Source organism: Leuciscus leuciscus (assembly GCF_965113295.1).
Source record: "Leuciscus leuciscus genome assembly, chromosome: 7".
Taxonomy (NCBI): domain Eukaryota; kingdom Metazoa; phylum Chordata; class Actinopteri; order Cypriniformes; family Leuciscidae; genus Leuciscus; species Leuciscus leuciscus.
The window spans coordinates 5,815,001-5,833,408 of NC_138731.1; the positions used below are offsets into that span (position 1 = coordinate 5,815,001).

Genomic DNA, 18,408 nt, shown 5'->3' on the forward strand with positions numbered 1-18,408 from the left:
AAAAAACATGGACCATGGTAACTAAATTAATGGTTTTCAAGCTGGCTACCTTGTTTTTTTGGTTTGCAACAGTTACTTTAATCGTCTGCTTTAGTTAAAAACTGAGCTATTTTGAGTGAAAACTGGTTTATTTTACAACTCATTCATTGTGAAGGGGGAGTGTAAGTTTCGTTTTCGCTAAACAGGATCCATCTAGTGAACAGAAACCTAGAGAATCAGTGGGTGGCTTTATCAGACTCTATCAGAAACCTAGAGAATCTGCTCGCGCTGAGCGGTTTATTATCAGACTCATTCTGATCGCTGGATTCACTCTGCATCAGGACCACTGAAGGTAGGAGATCACCGCATGTAGAAGTTTAGAAGTTTTTTTTTAAATGTTACTAATAATGCTATAATGTAATAGGCAATAATAACTCAACAATATTATATGTATTTTTTTTAATACGTACAAAAGAGGGTTCATAAAAATGGCATTTTGTTTTTTTATTTATCACAAGTATGAATAAGCTATTTTACATAGCAGATATATAGATATATAGTTATATATAGTCCACAATTGTTTTGTTTTTTTTGTCTTCTGGAAACATGTCTTTACAAACCATCTTTAAATGATTTTAATAGGCACCTACCTGTTGTCGAGGTTCAAGTGCTTTAAGACCTTTAAGTAGGCCTACATGCATAAAAAAAATATTTAAAAAAATTGTATTTAGCAACCATGTAAGCACATTAATCAGAGATTAAAATCAAAATTTTCAGCAATTTCAGGTAGGCTAATTTACCACAGAAATTTTATGATTTGTACTACACTGGTTTTGCAGAGAAGAACTGGTTTAAAATGTAAAATTTTGATTGAAACCACTGGTTCTTGAGGCAAAGTTGTTCAGAATGAGATCGAACATATGATTTGAACATTGAATGTGTGTATGCAAGTGGTAAAGAGCCAAATGGGAGCACTGTGGATATTACGGCTGGAGCTTAGGGTGTTGTTGTAAACCGATTAGGTCGAGAGAGAGAGAGAGAGAGAGAGAGAGAGAGAGAGAGAGAGAGAGAGAGAGAGAGAGAGAGAGAGAGAGAGAGCACAAAGTTGTATCTCAAAGTCATACAGTCACTGTTGGAAAGGTGGAAATAATCAGAAAATGTTGGAAATCAAAAACAGTTATAGATCAACCAACAACACACAGTATAAGATTCAAGTGTGCAGAATGTAAACTTCTGAACTGGTTCAGTTGTGTAAATTCAGTCTTTTTTTTTCTCTTGTGGACTATATGGAAAAATCTGTTATGCTGTTTAGCCTATTCAGGGCAGTACAAAATAAAGAACTAAATGCAATTTTTATGATCCTCTAATTTGAATGATTAACATTTAGCAGATTCTGCGAGGTGTGTGTAATCTTATAAGCAGAACTGTGTTTTATCTGGAGGCCACAGGAGACCCAAGAAAGCAAGGCAAACTAGCTACTTAAATGTGTATGATAAACACAAATGTGTATGTGTATGTGTATGGTGGCTTCTTTTGATAATTTGGAGAATTTTAAAGTAAATTATTGTTTTTTAAACAGTTAAAATTGTATCCACACAGGAGAATGTAAAAGAAGAACAATGAGTTCAGCATCGAGGCAAAAGAAGAAAAAGAAGTATGTGGTTTTATTCACTGCATGTTTTTGTAATGATTATGTCCAGTTTTGTTCCTGTTTGCCTGTGTTCCCCTTTGCTAGTTTGAATGTTTTTTGACTGAGTTCACATGTGTTCCTGGTTATGTTAATTAGCCCTGTCTGCAGTTAAAGGCCCAATGAAGTGCCTTGAATGTGTTGACCTAATGTCCACTGAAACATATCGATCAGCTCCTCCCCTTTTTTAAATAGCCAATAGTGTTTAATTTAAATCACAGCTCGGCCAGAGCCGCTGAGTTCGGCAAAGCCTCAGTTTCCTCCTAATCTCCTTCAAATCACTTTAAAATACAGCATTCTGTGCAGAATTCAAATGGGTCTGATAAGTTTTCTGGTCTGTGCCGACTCTGTGTATCGTGTCTCTGGACCGGAGCAGACTGTGTGTGTGACACTAATGTGAAACCAGACTTCATTCGCCCCAACGGAAAGCATATTTACACAGTCTGAATCGTTCCCTATCCCCTGTAATTATAGTGCACTATGTGCTGCAGCTTCAGCATCTATTTATAGTGTAGGGGGCGGAGCTTCAGATTTTAGAGAGCATTTGATTGGATGCTCTCACTTGCTTATGAGTCGGTCGGACAGCCTTCACCTATGGTTGTCCGTTCCCATTCTACTAGGAGTATGGTGGCCTCCAAGGCCCTAATGACAGGATTTGCTCTCCAAGATGTTTGTGAAGCGGCAGGGTGGTCCTCACCGCACACATTTGTAAGGTTCTACTCTTTGGACTTGGACTCTACACCGGGGTCTCAGGTGCTCTCGTCCTATTGCTGCTTCTCGCGATTTCACACTGGACAGACGCTATGGTGGTGTTGGTATAGACGTTCCCTTAGCGTCAATCGACGCAGCGCGAGTTCCCTTGAAAGAGGGAACGAGACTGCGTCACCTTCCATATCTCCTACGTGCCTGTCAGCGAGTACTTCAGGCTTTTTCGAAGCTAGCGCGGCTCTGTTTTGGGCAGGCTTTACACTTCCTGGTTCATGACGTCACCCGGCTCTGACGTTCCGTCACACCATTGGACTGATTTTACATGTGCTTCAAGACGTCGTCACGTGAAGCGCTCCCTAAGCTTCGATCAACGCAGCGTCTCGAGGTTACAGTCGTAACCGAGGCATTTTGAATGCTTAGCCTTTATCTTCTAAATGCAAATTGCACAACACACTAGTAATTGATGATATAAAGGCCTTTCAGCCATTATTTACAACTTAGCAAACCATATATAAATTTTGTGTAGTAATGTACTGTATATTGTAAATATATAAACACTGTAATATATACTGTATATATATATATATATATATATATTACAGCGATTCACCATCTATTAAGTTAACTGAACAATATGACGCTAGTAACTATGTTTAATTAGTGCTGTTTTTACAGTTATACATTTCTAAAATAAACAGATCATTTCACCCCCTGTTCTAAAGTAAAAGTTATATACTCATTAATTATGGCACTTATTGAGTGATAATTTGGTTTATCAACCCGAATAAGCAAATAATCTTGGCTAAACTGCCACTAATACAGTACTAATAAAGACGTTTTAAAGATAGGCTGTTATTCACCCTTTTATTTTGTTTAGAAGTTATTCTGCAACATGATCTCACGAGAATATGTATTTTTACGTAGCGTGGAACACGTACATTTAACTGTTTTCATACACTGAAACATAAATAAAAAACATTTTGCTCTGTTCGTGACTTCTGCTGCAAACTCGTTTCGAAGGATTATGTTAAACAAAACTACACTTTAAAACCTTAAAATTAATAACATTTCTGTAATCGTTTAAACATTATTCATCATGTAATACTTATTTTGTTTGCCGTGGGACACAAAAGGCAATATATAAAATAACTGCAGCACAAAGTAAACATAGTTACTAGCTTCATATTGTTCAGTTAACTTCATAGATGGTGAATCACTGAAATATAAAGTACATTACTGCACAAAAATAATACATGGTTTGCTAAGTTGTAAATAATGGCTAAAAGGCTTTTACTGTACATTCAGTTAATCATTAATTACTAGCTTATTATGTGGATCCTTTAAATGTTTAATAAATTGTAAATAATGACTAATATGTCCTTATAATATGTTAAGTTAATCATTATTTACTAGTGTGTCCGTGCTTAACTAATACATTATTGTGGACAAGTTAATCAATAATTATTTGTAACAGTATTTTAAAATGAAAAGCATGATAACTCTCTAGTAATTACTGAAGTCATTGTAAGCTAAAAGCTTGATTATTATCAAGAAATAACACACCGCATTCTACATTGGAATTCAACCAAGCCATGTAATAAGAGATGATAACGGACAGGTGTGATGATTAGATGATTGTTCATGACAACTGATAACTGGCGGGAAACTGAGACAAAGAAACACATGTGAATGATGAAAACAAACTAAAAGTCTGGGAAAACAGAAACTAAGAACTAACAAAACTGAATAGACGAGACAATTACATTAACCTTGAATTTGCTCTGTCTGTGTTTTGTGCAGTTTGTAATAAACTTTACATTGTTCAATGCAGAAATAAATTTGGTGCGACGTCTCCACCATTCATTGATTACTTGAAAGAAATTTTGAGAAGGTACCCAGATGGAGGACAAATATTGAAGGTAGGCTAAAAGAGGTTTAAACATGAATACTTTCTCATCATTGTTAAATGGTATGTATCTTAAATATCACATCGTATCTGTGTTTAATATTAATCCTGTAACGTACCAGGAGCTGATCCAGAATGCAGATGATGCAGGAGCTTCACGTGTGGTGTTTATTCATGATGAGAGGCATTATGAGACTCAGAGCCTGTGGACTGAAGAGCTCGGAAAGTATCAAGGTATTTGTGTTGCAAACAGATTTAAATCACACTAGACTTAAACTTTATAAAATTACTGTAGAGCCCGTAAAAAAGGATATTACAGTCTAGGGTTTTACATTTGTCCTCATTCATATGTCACAACCATGAAGAGTTTTGTAACTACACCTTCTGCCTTTTTTTAATGGGAAGCGAGTTTTGAGCTCTGAAATTTACAGTATGTTTTTATATTAAATCCAAACTTTTTGGCAGCGGTAAAGTAAAGAGTAAAAATAGCATATTTTCTTAGCGATAGATGATATTTACAATAAGTGTAAATAGTAGTTAGATGCTATTTATACTTCAAATAGTGGCAGATAGCATTTGCACCTCAGTGTTGTTGTACATTACACGATATGCAATAATAACAGTGTAAATTATTATATTTATTAAAATGATTAAATGGATGCTGCCTCATTGGGGCAATAAAGCCGTCCCTACACCGACCCCTAACCCTAAACACTTTATTATTAAACACAAGTTAGACACTTTATTTACACTTTTCAAATGTTGTCTTCATATTTATTGAAAATACATGCCTTTCCGATCTGATATGCGATGGGAAAAGGAAGTAGAGCGAGTTCAGCAAAAGGTGGATTGTGATCTGCATCAACTTTCTGCCACACACTTCACCCCTACACTATTGCTACTGTTAGTAATGCAGTGATTTGCAGTGGGCGGAGTCAGTGTAAATGGCCTCTGTCCACAAGATGGGCTATTTGCTTATCTTTCAGTTTAGTGCATAACAGTATAAGTGTAAAATATCACCCTATTGCACTGTGTGTTCTGTTAATATGATTGGCTTTTATTCTATGTGACTATATCAGTAGGAGTGGATTGAAGCTCAACTGAAGCTCTGTAAATGTTGTGAGGATCATGAGAACTATTTACATGGGAAAAAATTATCTGATTGTTGATTGGACATTGATGATAATTGGCAGCTTAGCTGATTTAGGAGCAACCAAAATAATAAATTAGACCCACTTTGCCATTAATAATTGACATCTGTGCTTCTCTCTTGAAAAGCTCTGGTCATCAGTATTGTGTCTCAAAACTCTTTGTATCTCAAAACCAGGTCAAAATCACAGTTTCGTCCCAAAATAAAATAAAATGAGCTGAAAATAAGAGCATAAAGTACATAGAGTATGGGAGACATAACTCATTCTTCTCTGTCATGACCAGTATTTGTCCAGATACTGAAAGTCTTTACTGCGCTATAGGCAAAGTGTGTTATTTTTAAAGTTGTTTGGTCATGTTTGTTTGATCATCTGTTTGTATATTTGATGGCAGGACCGGCTCTCTATGCCTTCAATGATGCAGCCTTCACAGAGGAAGACTGGGAGGGAATCCAGAGAGTTGGCAGAAGCATCAAGCAGGATGACCCAACAAAAGTCGGGAGATTTGGGATCGGCTTCAACTCTGTTTATCATATTACAGGTGAAATACACTACATTAACAGATTGGCTCTTATAACGTTTTCGCCTACTGAATCCTACAATATCGCTTGTTGATTTATGTGGCGATAACATAACAATACGCCAGTTAATTTCTTTTTAAATTATATATCACATTATGTATACAAAGCTACTAATGATCACAATAACATTTGTAATTTCTGTGTTAGTTGTATTCTCCGATTTCTAATGGTTAGCATGCTAACAAATTAAATTGCTAATTAGCACAGCTTAAACAAGTTACTAAAACGCAAACCTTCATAGAATGATGTACAGAAAGAGACTGTTTACAGAATACAGTAACCTTTTTTAATGCTAAGTCTATTATTAATAGTAAAATGTGTATGCTTATTTCCCATTTTTTTTACATTTAGATTTTCTTTTCCATCATCTAACACTCGCTTAAAGTTCATCTTTAAATAAAACTAAAATAACATACATTTCATAACACTGTTGAATATAATATAATATAATATAATATAATATAATATAATATAATTCCTAAATGCATTTGAAGCATTACAAACGATTTGAAGGCTCTGAAGAAGGCTACATGCCGCTACGCGTGGGCTTTTTAAAGTTGTCCAGTTAGGACATGTCATTTTTGTAATAAAGACATTTTAATTAAGGAGTGCCTCGGTTATCAGAGAATTCTTTCTCTACACTGCCTCTTAGATGTTCTACCTTGGACCGAAGAGCACCCAAATCAAACTCAAAAGGAATTGAGCACGCCATTCATCTTGAATCTAAACGATTTGTTTTATATTAGTTTTATATTTAATCTATTTAGGCAAAATAGTGGAGAATTGTAATAAATGTAACACTTTCTCTGCCAGCAAAAAAAAACAAAAAAAAAACGTTATACACAAAGATCGCAGAGGACGGCAGATTATTGTTGTTCAACATTCACTGCACATTAAAACATCACACTCTTACTTGATCTGGACAACCTGAGCATCATTAGAAATATATACAGTGGTGGTCAGAAGTATTGGCACCCCTGGTAAATATGATAAAAAAATGGCTGTAAAAAATAAATATGCATTGTTTATCCTTTTGATCTTTCATTAAAAAAATGCGCAAAAATCTAACCTTTCATTGAAGTAAAAGAATTGAAAGTGGGGGGTAAATCACATTATAAAATAAATGCTTTTCTCCAAAACATGCTGGCCACAATTATTGGCACCCTTTTATTAAATACTTTTTGCAACCTCCTTTTGCCAAGATAATAGATCTGAGTCTTCTCCTATAATGCCTGATGAGTTTGGAGAATAACTGACACGAGATCAGAGACCTTTCCTCCAGACAGAATCTCTCCAGATCCTTCAGATTCACAAGATCATGTTGGTGCTTCTTCTCTTCAGTTCACTCCACTCATCAGGTCAGGGAACTGGGACAGTCATGACAGAAGCTTCATTTTGTGATCAGTTACACATTTTTGTGTTGATTCTGATGTTTGTTTTGGACTGTTGTCCTGATGGAAGATCCAACCACGGCCCATTATAAGATTTCTAGCAGAGGCAGTCAGGTTTTGATTTTTTACCTGTTGGTATTTGCTAGAATCCACGATGCCATGTATCTGAACAAGAAGTCCAGGACCTCCAGCAGAAAAAATAGGCCACAACATATAAGATCCAGCAGTTTATTTAACTGTAGGCATGGGGTACTTTTTATCCCTGTTTGCACCTGTGGTAACTTAAGTATTATAAAGACTAAATCACTCAAGATGACCGTACTGATTATTTTATTGCTTGGCTCATCACATAACAGAGCATTCATCTAACGAGTTATCACTTCCTCTATCTGTTTACATCGACTCCCCGAACCCACATGGTCCTGGAGGTCAACTGCACCTTCTGTGGTGTGGAGGGGAACTGCAGGTAAGTATACATAAATATCAGGATACTACATCCCTCCCCCCTTAAGAGAAAAACTACTCCAGTGATGAAACATCCTATGTTCCCCCAAACTACTCCCAAAAGTACTGTAAGGGTGACATTATACTTTCCTGTTAACCCACAGAAACAAACCCAAATCAACAGTAAACACTTCTAGATAGTCTGATCACATTGTTGCAACAGAGCTTTGAACAGAGTTAAAACAAATAAACGAACTAGGAAGGTGGGTAGACTGCCATCCTTCCATTGAGTCCCAGAGCGCATTCTTGCTCTGACTTGAGGGATCTCACTACTATTTCACAAAGTCTTTCAGGTAAGTAGGAGTCCGTCTTGTGCGCTCGGAGCGGCGCAGCACAGGTAGTGGACCTACTTCTGCTTCTGTCTGTTCAACAACTGAGGGGTGTGCTTGGGCTGTCTCAGAAGCAGTCATTCTCTCTCTGACCGAAGTGGTGATGGCAGAGTCTGCAGGCAGGGCCTCCAATACTGTATCAGAGACCTGAAGGCTGGTAGGCTCCTCTGTTCTCTCGGGCATAGGCGTTTCACCAGTCACTATGGTATGCCGTTTTTTTATTTGATCGACATGACGTCTCATGACTCGTCCGTCTCCTGTTTGTACTGTATAGGATACAGGTCCGGTGTTCTCTTCAACGACCGCTGGTACCCAACGGGGTCCATGACTGTAGTTTCGGGTGTACACATCATCCCCAGGAGAAAAACTCCTCCACTTACTGTATGCGTCATGTTGTTCCTTCTGCTTGAGTTGTTTCTTACGTATCTTTGACTTCACATCAGGCAGTAGAAGATCCAGTGTTGAGCGCAATCTCCTGGACATGAGCATTTCAGCTGGTGACAATCATCATAGCGTGGTTTGCGGTGTGATTCTGTAATTACACAGAAATCTAGCTATTCTTGTTTCCAGAGTGTCTCCTTTTATTTTCTTTATTCCTTGTTTGAACGACTGTACAGCTCTTTCCGCTAGGCCGTTCGATGCCGGGTGGAATGGAGCGGATGTTATGTGCTGTATGCCATTCTGTTTTAGGAATGCTTGAAACTCTTGGCTTGTGAAGCAAGTTCCATTATCTGATACTAAGGTCTGGGGCAAGCCATGTATGCTAAAGCACTGTCTGAGCTTTTCAATGGTCACTTGACTTGTTGCTGTACTTGCTGGGTGCACGTCAATCCATTTGGAGTGTGCGTCTACAATGACAAGGAAAATTTTTTCTAGAAAAGGGCCGGCGTAATCCACATGCAGCCTGCTCCAGGGTGTCTCCGGCCATTCCCATGGATGTAACGGTGCTCCTGCTGGAGGATTCCTGCTTTCCTGACATGTATGGCAGAACTGCACTTCCTTTTCAATTTCGGAGTCCATCCCCGGCCACCAAACGTATGAACGTGCTAAGCCCTTCATTCTCGATATTCCTGGGTGTGTGTGGTGTAACTGTTTTAAAATGGCTTTCCTACTCCTCTGCGGAATGACCACTCTTGTCCCCCAGAGCACACACCCATCTTTCACACTCAGCTCCAGTTTTCTCTGACTGTAGGGTTTGTACACTGCATCCACCTCTCTTGGCCATCCTTTCAGACACCAGACTAGCACTTGGGGGAGTATTTTGTCCTTAGCTGTCCACTGTCTAACCTGTTTTGTCATGATTGGTGGATCCTCCATGACCTCCAACATGAGGACCTGGTCTGTCTCGTCCTCTTCCTCTGTTTGTGGCAGTGGTAACCTGCTCAGTGCATCTGCATTTGCATGTTCTTGCCCAGGTTTGTATATGATCTTATACTCATAAGCTCTGAGGAGTGTCGCCCACCTCTGTACTCTTGGTGACCCCATCTGTGGCACTGGCTTTTTCTTGTGAAAAAGTGATATCAGTGGTTTGTGGTCAGTGGTGATTGTGAATGTTCGTCCGTAGATGTATTTGTGAAACCTCTTGATCCCGAAAATGATGGCTAACCCCTCCTTATCGAGCTGTGAGTAGCGCTTCTCTGCTGGTGTTAGCGTGCATGACATGAAGCCTAAAGGTTTTTCACTACCGTCTTCCATGACATGTGATAGTACGGCACCTACTCCGTATAGAGAGGCATCACACGCAAGCACTAAGTCTTTGTCCGCTGAATAGTGACCCAGGACTTTAGCTGATTTCAGCAACTGTTTTGAGTTCTGGAAAGCTTCTTCCTGCTCCTTGTTCCAGGCCCACGAAACATCTTTCCTCGGTAGCTTGTGTAACGGTTCTAAATGTGTAGCTAGACAAGGGAGAAACTTGTTATAGTAATTCAAAAGACCTAAATAGGCCTTTAGCTCAGTTACTGTGGTGGGCGATGGAGCTTCCTCTATGGCTCTCACCTTGCTCTGTACGGGATGTAAGCCTTCAGCATTAACTACATGCCCTAGATATTCCACCTCACTTTGTAGAAACGCACATTTGCTCCTGTGAAGTCGTAGGCCAGCGTCTTTCAGTCGCCTAAGTACCTCATCCAGCGTGCTCAGATGTTCGACTTCATCTCTCCCCGTCAGAATAATGTTGTCTAAGTACACAGCTACTCTTGGGAGGCCTTGTAGCAGGTTTTCCATCGTTCGCTGGAAGATGGCGGGAGCTGACGAGACTCCGAAAGGTAGCCTATTGTAGGTGAACAGGCCTCGGTGTGTGTTTATTGTGAGGTATTTCTTTGAGGCATCATCCATTACGATCTGTTGGTAGGCGTGGCTTAGATCGAGCTTGGAGAACTGTTTTCCTCCCGACAGAGTGTTGAACAGGTCTTCGACACGGGGAATAGGGTATTGTTCTAGTGAGGAGGCACTGTTAACGGTTAGTTTGTAATCTCCGCATATTCTGACCGACCCATTTGGCTTCAAGACAGGAACTATGGGCGCGGCCCATTCAGCGTATTTAACGGGAGCTATGATGTCCTCCTTCAGCAGCCTGTCTATCTCCTCTTCTACTTTTGCCCTCATGGCATAAGGGACTGAGCGGGGCCGATAGAATTTAGGATGTGCTTCAGCAGATACTCGAATTGTTGCTTTCATGCCTTTCAACATGCCTAACTCCTGCTTGAAAACATCCTCATTTCTCATGAGCACTTCTGGTAGACTCTGTGCCTCTGTTCTCACATTTTTGATTTCTTCCCACTTCAACTTTAGAGCCTCTAGCCATCCTCTTCCTAACAAGCTAGGTCCTGTACCTTTAACCACCACAAGGGGCAATGTCTTTACTTGCTGCTCGTAGTTGATTTCTACTTTGGCTACCCCCACTACTTTGATTTTATCCCCTGTGTACGACTTCAGTAGAAGTTTAGTTTGTCTTATTTGGGGACGTTGCTTTTCGTTCCACATCTCATTGAACTTCATCTCATTCATTATGTTTAAGCCTGGTTCACACGGCAGGATAATTAGGCCGATTTTATCCCCGATTCACCCCTTCCGACAATCTTAAGGATGCTCCGATTATCGTAAAATAATCTGATCAGATATTCCTGCCGTGTGTGGTGTGTTAAGGCTGCTCTCGTCTGCTCGGAAGGACGTCGGGACCGCTCCGATCTCAAATCGGGGATATCCAACATGTTGGATTTATTTGGCCCGATTTCTTCTTGTGTGTGGTGTCCCCCGAGCACGCAGCCTGTGGACTGTGGAGTGTAGCCAATCAGAAAGCGAGGTGACGAGGCGGCGAGGAAACACCGGGAAATATAATCAAAACAGCCGGCGGCATGGCGCACCAGAAAGTCCGGTGGACATCAGAGATCATCGCCTTTTCTTTTGATAACGTTTTTTTTTTTTTTCGGTTAAAAACAAACTACAAACTATTGCCACTGCATCCTCTTCGTCCGCCATGATTGTTTACTCTGAAGTCACGTTTGATCTCGAGGTATTTTGCGCGATTTCCCGTCTGATCTGGGAATGCTCGGGAGTCAAATCGGTTCGTGTGTGATGTGTTGATATTGCCGTGTGGCTGCGCACCACACACTGTACGACCAAAACTGTTAGACCCGTGATTTTTTATCCCCGTGTGTGGGGTCTCTCAGGTTTGGAAAATCGGCCGACAATTTTTAAATCGTCCCGTGTGAACCAGGCTTTACACTGCATCCTGTATCAATCTCAAAAGGTACTGCCTTCTTATTCACTTCCATCGTCACTTTAAACGGTTTTATTCTCTGAATTGATGTCTCCGTTTCCATGCAGTTTAATGTGAATGCTTCCTCTTCGGATCTATCACCATCCTGCTTTTCACAGTCTACGTTATGTGATCGATGTGGATGTGAACGCCGCTCTGCTCTGTATGTTTTCTCTGCTCTGTATGCTCTCTTTTCACTGGGACGTGCACCTTCTTTATTTCTATTTCGGCAAGCTTTAGCTATATGTCCTACTTTCCCGCAGCAGTGTCACTTTGCGTCCTTAAATTTACACTCGGCTGCGCTGTGTTGCTTTCCATGACATCGGTAGCATTCTTTATCTCTCTTTATCCATTCTCCCTCCTTTTTTAGTGTTCCCTCCGTCCTCATTCTGTTGCATGCTACTAACGGTGCTTTATGGAGGTCTTGAACATTTTTATTAGCAGCTTCTGCAGCTACTGCAATTTTGAATGCTCTCTCTAAAGTCAAGTCTGTTTCAGATAGCAAGCGTCTTTGAATTCTGTCATCGTTAATACCGCACACAAGTCGGTCTCTTAACATCCGTTCCAGCGTAACACCATAGTTACAATCATGTGCTAATCGTCTCAGTTCTGCTACGTATGCACTGACGGTCTCAGTAGGCAAGGCGGGAGCGCCTTAAGATGATTTATAAAGACTAAATCACTCAAGATGACCGTACTGATTATTTTATTGCTTGGCTCATCACATAACAGAGCATTCATCCAACGAGTTATCACTTCCTCTATCTGTTTACATCGACTCCCCGAACCCACATGGTCCTGGAGGTCAACTGCACCTTCTGTGGTGTGGAGGGGAACTGCAGGTAAGTATACATAAATATCAGGATACTACAGCACCAAACACATCTGGTGGGTTTGCTGCCAAAAAGCCCTTTTTTTGTTTCATCTGACCACAGAATCCGGTCCCTTTTGAAGATCCAGTCGTGTCTGACAACTGAATATGCTGGAGTTTGTTTTTGGAGGAGCGAGGAGCATTTTTCTTGAAACCCTCCCAAACAACATGTGGGGATGTAGGGGTTGTTTGATAATTTTTTTTTAGGCTTTCTGACCCCCAAGACTCAAGTACTCTCTGCAATTCTCCATCTGTGATCCTTGGAAAGTCTTTGGCCACTCAAACTTTCCTCCTCACCGTGCATTAAGACAATATAGACACACGTCCTCTTCCTGGCAGATTCGTAACATAGAGGGCCCTATCTTGCACCCAGCGCAAGTGACTTTGTACACCGACGCATGTATCATTCCTATTTTGCACCCGCGCAAAGCGGACTTTTCCCTCCACAGAAGCACGTCGGTGAGTTAGGAAATACACTTGCGCTCCCGGGGGCGGTTCAGCGCAAAGAGGAGGCGTGTTCCGGCGCAAACGTTCCTTCTTGCTATTTTGCAGGTTTAGAAAACAATTGCGCCACTAACCAGGAAAAAATAGTTTAAAGTCAGTGGCGCGTTGCGCATGTTATTCATATGCTATTTTAAGGGCGCATGCTTGGCCATAATCAATGTAGCGTGTGTACAACGCGCACTTTGATTCTCTCATCTACACAGAAGCAGCAGTTTTCATTTTTGCAAATCATACATTATTACGATAGATAGATAGATAGATAGATAGATAGATAGATAGATAGATAGATAGACAATTTATTATAAAAGCATATATCTAGCTTACACATTTACCCAAATTATCATACGCCTGTTTAACCGAAGTTAATTTGGGTGGGTTTCTCCATTTCAATGTAACTTCTCTCTTTTACGGTCGTGACGAGAGCGTTGCTCTCCTTGGCTGTGAACCGCTCCTGGCGCGCGCCTGGCAAATCCGCCGTTACAATAGCAATCCGCTATGGAAAAAGCGCATCTGCTCTTAAAGGGAATGTGAGATGACGCTCTGATTGGTTTATTTCACGTTACGCCCAAACCACACCTATGAATAATGAAGCTACTTCAGACCAACCCCTTTTAGATTTGCGCCTGGCGCAAGAGTCATTTATCCCGCCGGGAAAATAGCAACAGCGCCGAGACCCGCCCACAAAGTTACTTGCGCTTTGCGCTTTGACACTTGCGTTTCAGATCGTTAAAATAGGGCCCCTATAGTTGATTGGAACTTCTTAATTATTGCCCTGATGGTCAAAATGGGGATTTTCAATTCTTTAGCTATTTTCTGACATCCACTTTCTATTTTGTGATGCTCAACCATCTTTTGCTGCACATCAGAACTATATTCTTTGGTTTTACTCATTGTGATGGATGATTAAGGGAATTTGGCCTTTGTGTTTCCTCATATTTAAACTCCTGTGAAACAAGAAGTCATAGCTAGACAATTTCATGTTCCTAGTCACCCTGGTGTGCAAAATAAAGGTAAATATTAATGGGAATATACTTAAGAAATATTTTACTCATAAAAAAATCTAAGGGTGCCAATAATTATGGCCAACGTGTTTTGGAGAAAAACATTTATTTCATAATGTGATTTCCCCTAAAAACCCTTACAATTACAATAGGGTTTCAGCACTTTGTGCTTGAACCCCTAATAAGAAGAGACGTTTTGGACAGTTATAGCGCCACCTATTGTCCTATCTTCACGAAACTTGCATGCTTAAGATAGACAGCATGCTTCTTCACCATGTTATGACACATATGTTCATCGATTTTTGTGAAGTTTGAGTGTTTTTTTGTCCCGCCCCTTTCCTAAATGACCCTGTTACATCCAGGCAAATGCAAAAGTTCAACTTTTTTTTCGATAATTATTGATCTAGAGAGTCCAGAGAATTGTCCTAGACTGGTCTGGTTCCGATTGGGCGAAAAACCAGGGACTAGTTCGCAAAAGTAGGTTTTGGACAAAATTGCCCATACATTTTTTTTGCAATTTTTTTTAATTAAAGATCAAAAGGATAAACAATGCAGATTTATTTTTTACAGGGATCTTACAGGGGGCACTTTTTTATTTGCCTTCTCTAAAAAAACACATGACATGGTATTACAGAATGTTTAATAAAATGTATAGTTTTAGAGATAACATCCTCAGATTTGAAATGAATGACCACACTTGTCAAATCAAGTCAAGTCACCTATATTTATATATCGCTTTTTACAATACAGATTGTTTCAAAGCAGCTTTACAGAGATAACAGTAAAATAATGCAACAATATGTCATTTTTTTTCATCGCTAGGGGTCGCTAACCTCTTACAATAACAAAGGCGTAGGTTGATGACACAGTGATAAGTGGAGTCATGGAACTTGCCGTCATGCTGATGGATCTAATAATGTTTATGGATGAGTGAATACATTGAAGTTTTTAACATGACTGTGGAATGAAGCAGGGCGCGATTGCTAATAAGAGACAGATATCAGCACCACACGCGAATCCCGCGGATATAAAGTAATAAGGACATTTAATTCTGCCGAACTAAGTTACCCGCAAGTGCTGAATTACTACTCACACAGGTCAGTTTATTTGACGAATTAAACTTGAAACACTGTTTCACTTAGTCTAACGTTACACTATCATATTAAACAGCAAATTACAATGTTGTTTTATGTGTTAGTTTGTCTGTATGAGACTAGCAGTAAGCTAGATCAACATACTGATCATATTCTAACATTTCATCATGTTGAGATATAAAATTGATTAGTTTTATGTACATTTGCTCACCTGTCTAATAAAGTACATGCAAGAGCGGCGTCTCTGTCAAGTCCAAGTTTTTCGTGGACGTAAAGCTCTCAGCATCTCGAAAACGCCACGCTGATATTGATCCTCATTTTAGTTCTCCTTTTGTCCAAGTCTGCCATGGTCCATAATGTTTGAACGAAACAACAACAGCGTGAGCGTGCCGCTAGACGTAATGCACTACGCAGTTGTCCACGTCTGTCGCCATGGCAGTACGAGTGGAAACCAGGGATAACACGGATATTACGTCATTGACAGTGAACAGGGACGGGCAATTTTTTTAATTGTGAATTTCTCTGAATTTACAAATTCTTGGAAACATTTAGGATAATGGAAGTACACAATTGAAAGAAATATATAAAACTGTGCAAGTGGTTTTTGGATATTTTGATATAAAATTCTTACATATTGTACCTTTTAAGTAGGTTTAGTTATGGTTCTTTTTTTGTTGTAAAAAAGTTATTAATTTAGTTTAAATTAAGTAAACTCAAGTAAACTTGTGGCTTCAGCTTCATTGTGTTTCTAAAGCCCCTTTCACACAGAGATTCCGGAAAATACACGGATAATGTGTCCCAGGATTTGTCCCGGGATCGTTTGATTTTGGTTCATTCACACTGCCAGTGATTTTCCGGAATCTGTGAGTGCGTTCACACACATCCCGTAAAGATCCCATAAAAACACGTGGCATCAGGATGTCATTGCGATGGCACGTGCGAGCGTCATCACTACGCCACACCCATTACGGCATTGGTCCTGGCTTTTGTTCACACAGGGCGTGTTCCGGGACTGATCCCGGCAATGTTACAATAGGTCCCAATCCCGGCATAGATCCCGGCATCAATCCTGGGACATGTTTGCGTTCACACAGAAGGCACGTACACTTTTAGTAAGGATCCTACACACAGTTTTATAAATGACACCCCTAATCAGCTGCAACATCAGAGTACTTGTGGTGTCGGATTCTGACATGTAAATTGGCACAAAACTGGCGACGCTAACAATATTTATAACTATTATTATTGTTTATTTACAGACTTGCCATGTGTATTCAGTTCTGAACACCTGGCCATTTTTGACCCACAAAAGAAGGTGTTTGGAGATGATGAAGAAGGCTATCGATGGTCTTTAGATGATGAAGAGGACAGAGAGAGCCTTTTGAACTTGAAAGATCAGTTTCAGCCCTTTCAAAATGTAGTCAGTCATGTCATCAGTTGTTCCTGGGAGAAGGTCATCAGTGAGGAGCAATACTTCAAAGGAACGCTTTTCCGCTTCCCTCTGCGCAATGAGGCTTCTGAGATCTCCGATAACTTGTATGACTCCACAAAAGTTACACAGCTTTTTGACAGTTTCATTGCTGATGCAGACATCAGTCTTCTTTTCCTGAGAAATGTGTCATCCATTACTTTGATGCATATTGACACCAATGGTTTCTGCAGCAATAGGCTAAAAGTTTCAGCGTCAAATCAATTTTACACTGACCTTTCTCATGTCAAGCAGGAATCGTTTGACAAAAAAACTTGTTTGAAAACGGTGTCACACATTTCCCATCAAATGGAAGAAACAAAGTCCCAATGGCTTGTGACACCTTGCCTTCTGAAAGATGGATATAAACCAGAGATTGACTTTCTAGCCAGTAAGCTGAGCTTCTATCCTCAAGTTGATGCAGCTTTTCAAATAGATGAAGACAGATCACTTTGCAATGGGCGACTAAGTTGCTTTCTGCCACTTCCAAATAATGACTCAAACAAAACTGGGCTTCCCATTCACATCAATGCTTGCTTTGGCCTGACAGATAATCGGAGGTTCATTAAGTGGCAAGAGGAGGATCAGAAGAATGACGAATCTGCAAAGTGGAATGAGCTACTTATAAAAGATATCCTTCCTCATGTATATATTATGATGATCCTGGATGCCATTCAGTTATCCAGAAACTCGACCCTGCCTGCTGCCACTGTGTACAATCTTTGGCCTGACCTATCCAAGACTGTACATAAAGACAGATGGCATGAAGTTGCAACAGACACTCTGAAGGGTCTAATTGAATACAAGATATTTCACCTTGCCGGAGATGAGAAAATCTGGGTTTCTCCCTCAGATGCGGTTTTTCCAGTCAACAATATATGTAGTGACACAATGTCTGCGATATCAAGATTATTGATTGCTGAAGGAGAGAACCTGGTCACAGTCCCAGAACATATTTTGAAAGATGTTCGAAAAATCTTCCCTGAAAATGATACCTTGACATGGATGACTCCATCTTATGTTAGAGATGTCCTTCACAGAAGTAAGGCTGAAAACCTCACCAAAGGTGACAGATACTCTCTTCTTGAATTAGCTCTCAGTGATGAGAAGTACACAGAGCTACAAGGTCTTAAGCTTCTGCCTCTCAGTGATGGAACCTTCACTTCATTTAGCAATGAAGTGCAGAACACTGTTTTGATCGACAATGGGAAGTTTCCAAGGTAAGGTGTGATACAGTTATCTCTTTCCTACTTGAATTCTTTGCTGTGTTTATATTGTGTTTTAAAAGTACTAATAATAATTTTTTTCTATGTTTAGAACATTGCTGCCATTTTGTAAAGAAAGATTTATACCCAACGATCTGAGCCATGTTTGCACTATGCATCTAAGGAAACTAGCAACAAAGAGTAAGAAAACTGTTTCATATATTTTATGGGGATTGCTTATAAAATATTGAATTAATATCATGCATGTTTGTGAA

The 18,408-nt window shown here is 39.9% G+C and overlaps 1 protein-coding gene across 1 annotated transcript in view; it reads left to right on the forward strand.

Moving 5' to 3' along the window:
* Nucleotides 1-250: 250 nt before the first annotated feature.
* Nucleotides 251-18,408, forward strand: part of LOC309503288 (sacsin-like) — a 29,469-nt gene continuing 11,311 nt past the window's right edge. Inside the window, exons 1-7 of the mRNA XM_082176013.1 lie at nt 251-331; nt 1,579-1,633; nt 4,206-4,293; nt 4,403-4,514; nt 5,823-5,969; nt 16,720-18,148; nt 18,246-18,334. Coding sequence (XP_082032139.1) covers nt 1,599-1,633; nt 4,206-4,293; nt 4,403-4,514; nt 5,823-5,969; nt 16,720-18,148; nt 18,246-18,334 — 1,900 coding nt within the window. The 5' untranslated portion in view covers nt 251-331; nt 1,579-1,598. The remainder of the gene's footprint in view (nt 332-1,578; nt 1,634-4,205; nt 4,294-4,402; nt 4,515-5,822; nt 5,970-16,719; nt 18,149-18,245; nt 18,335-18,408) is intronic.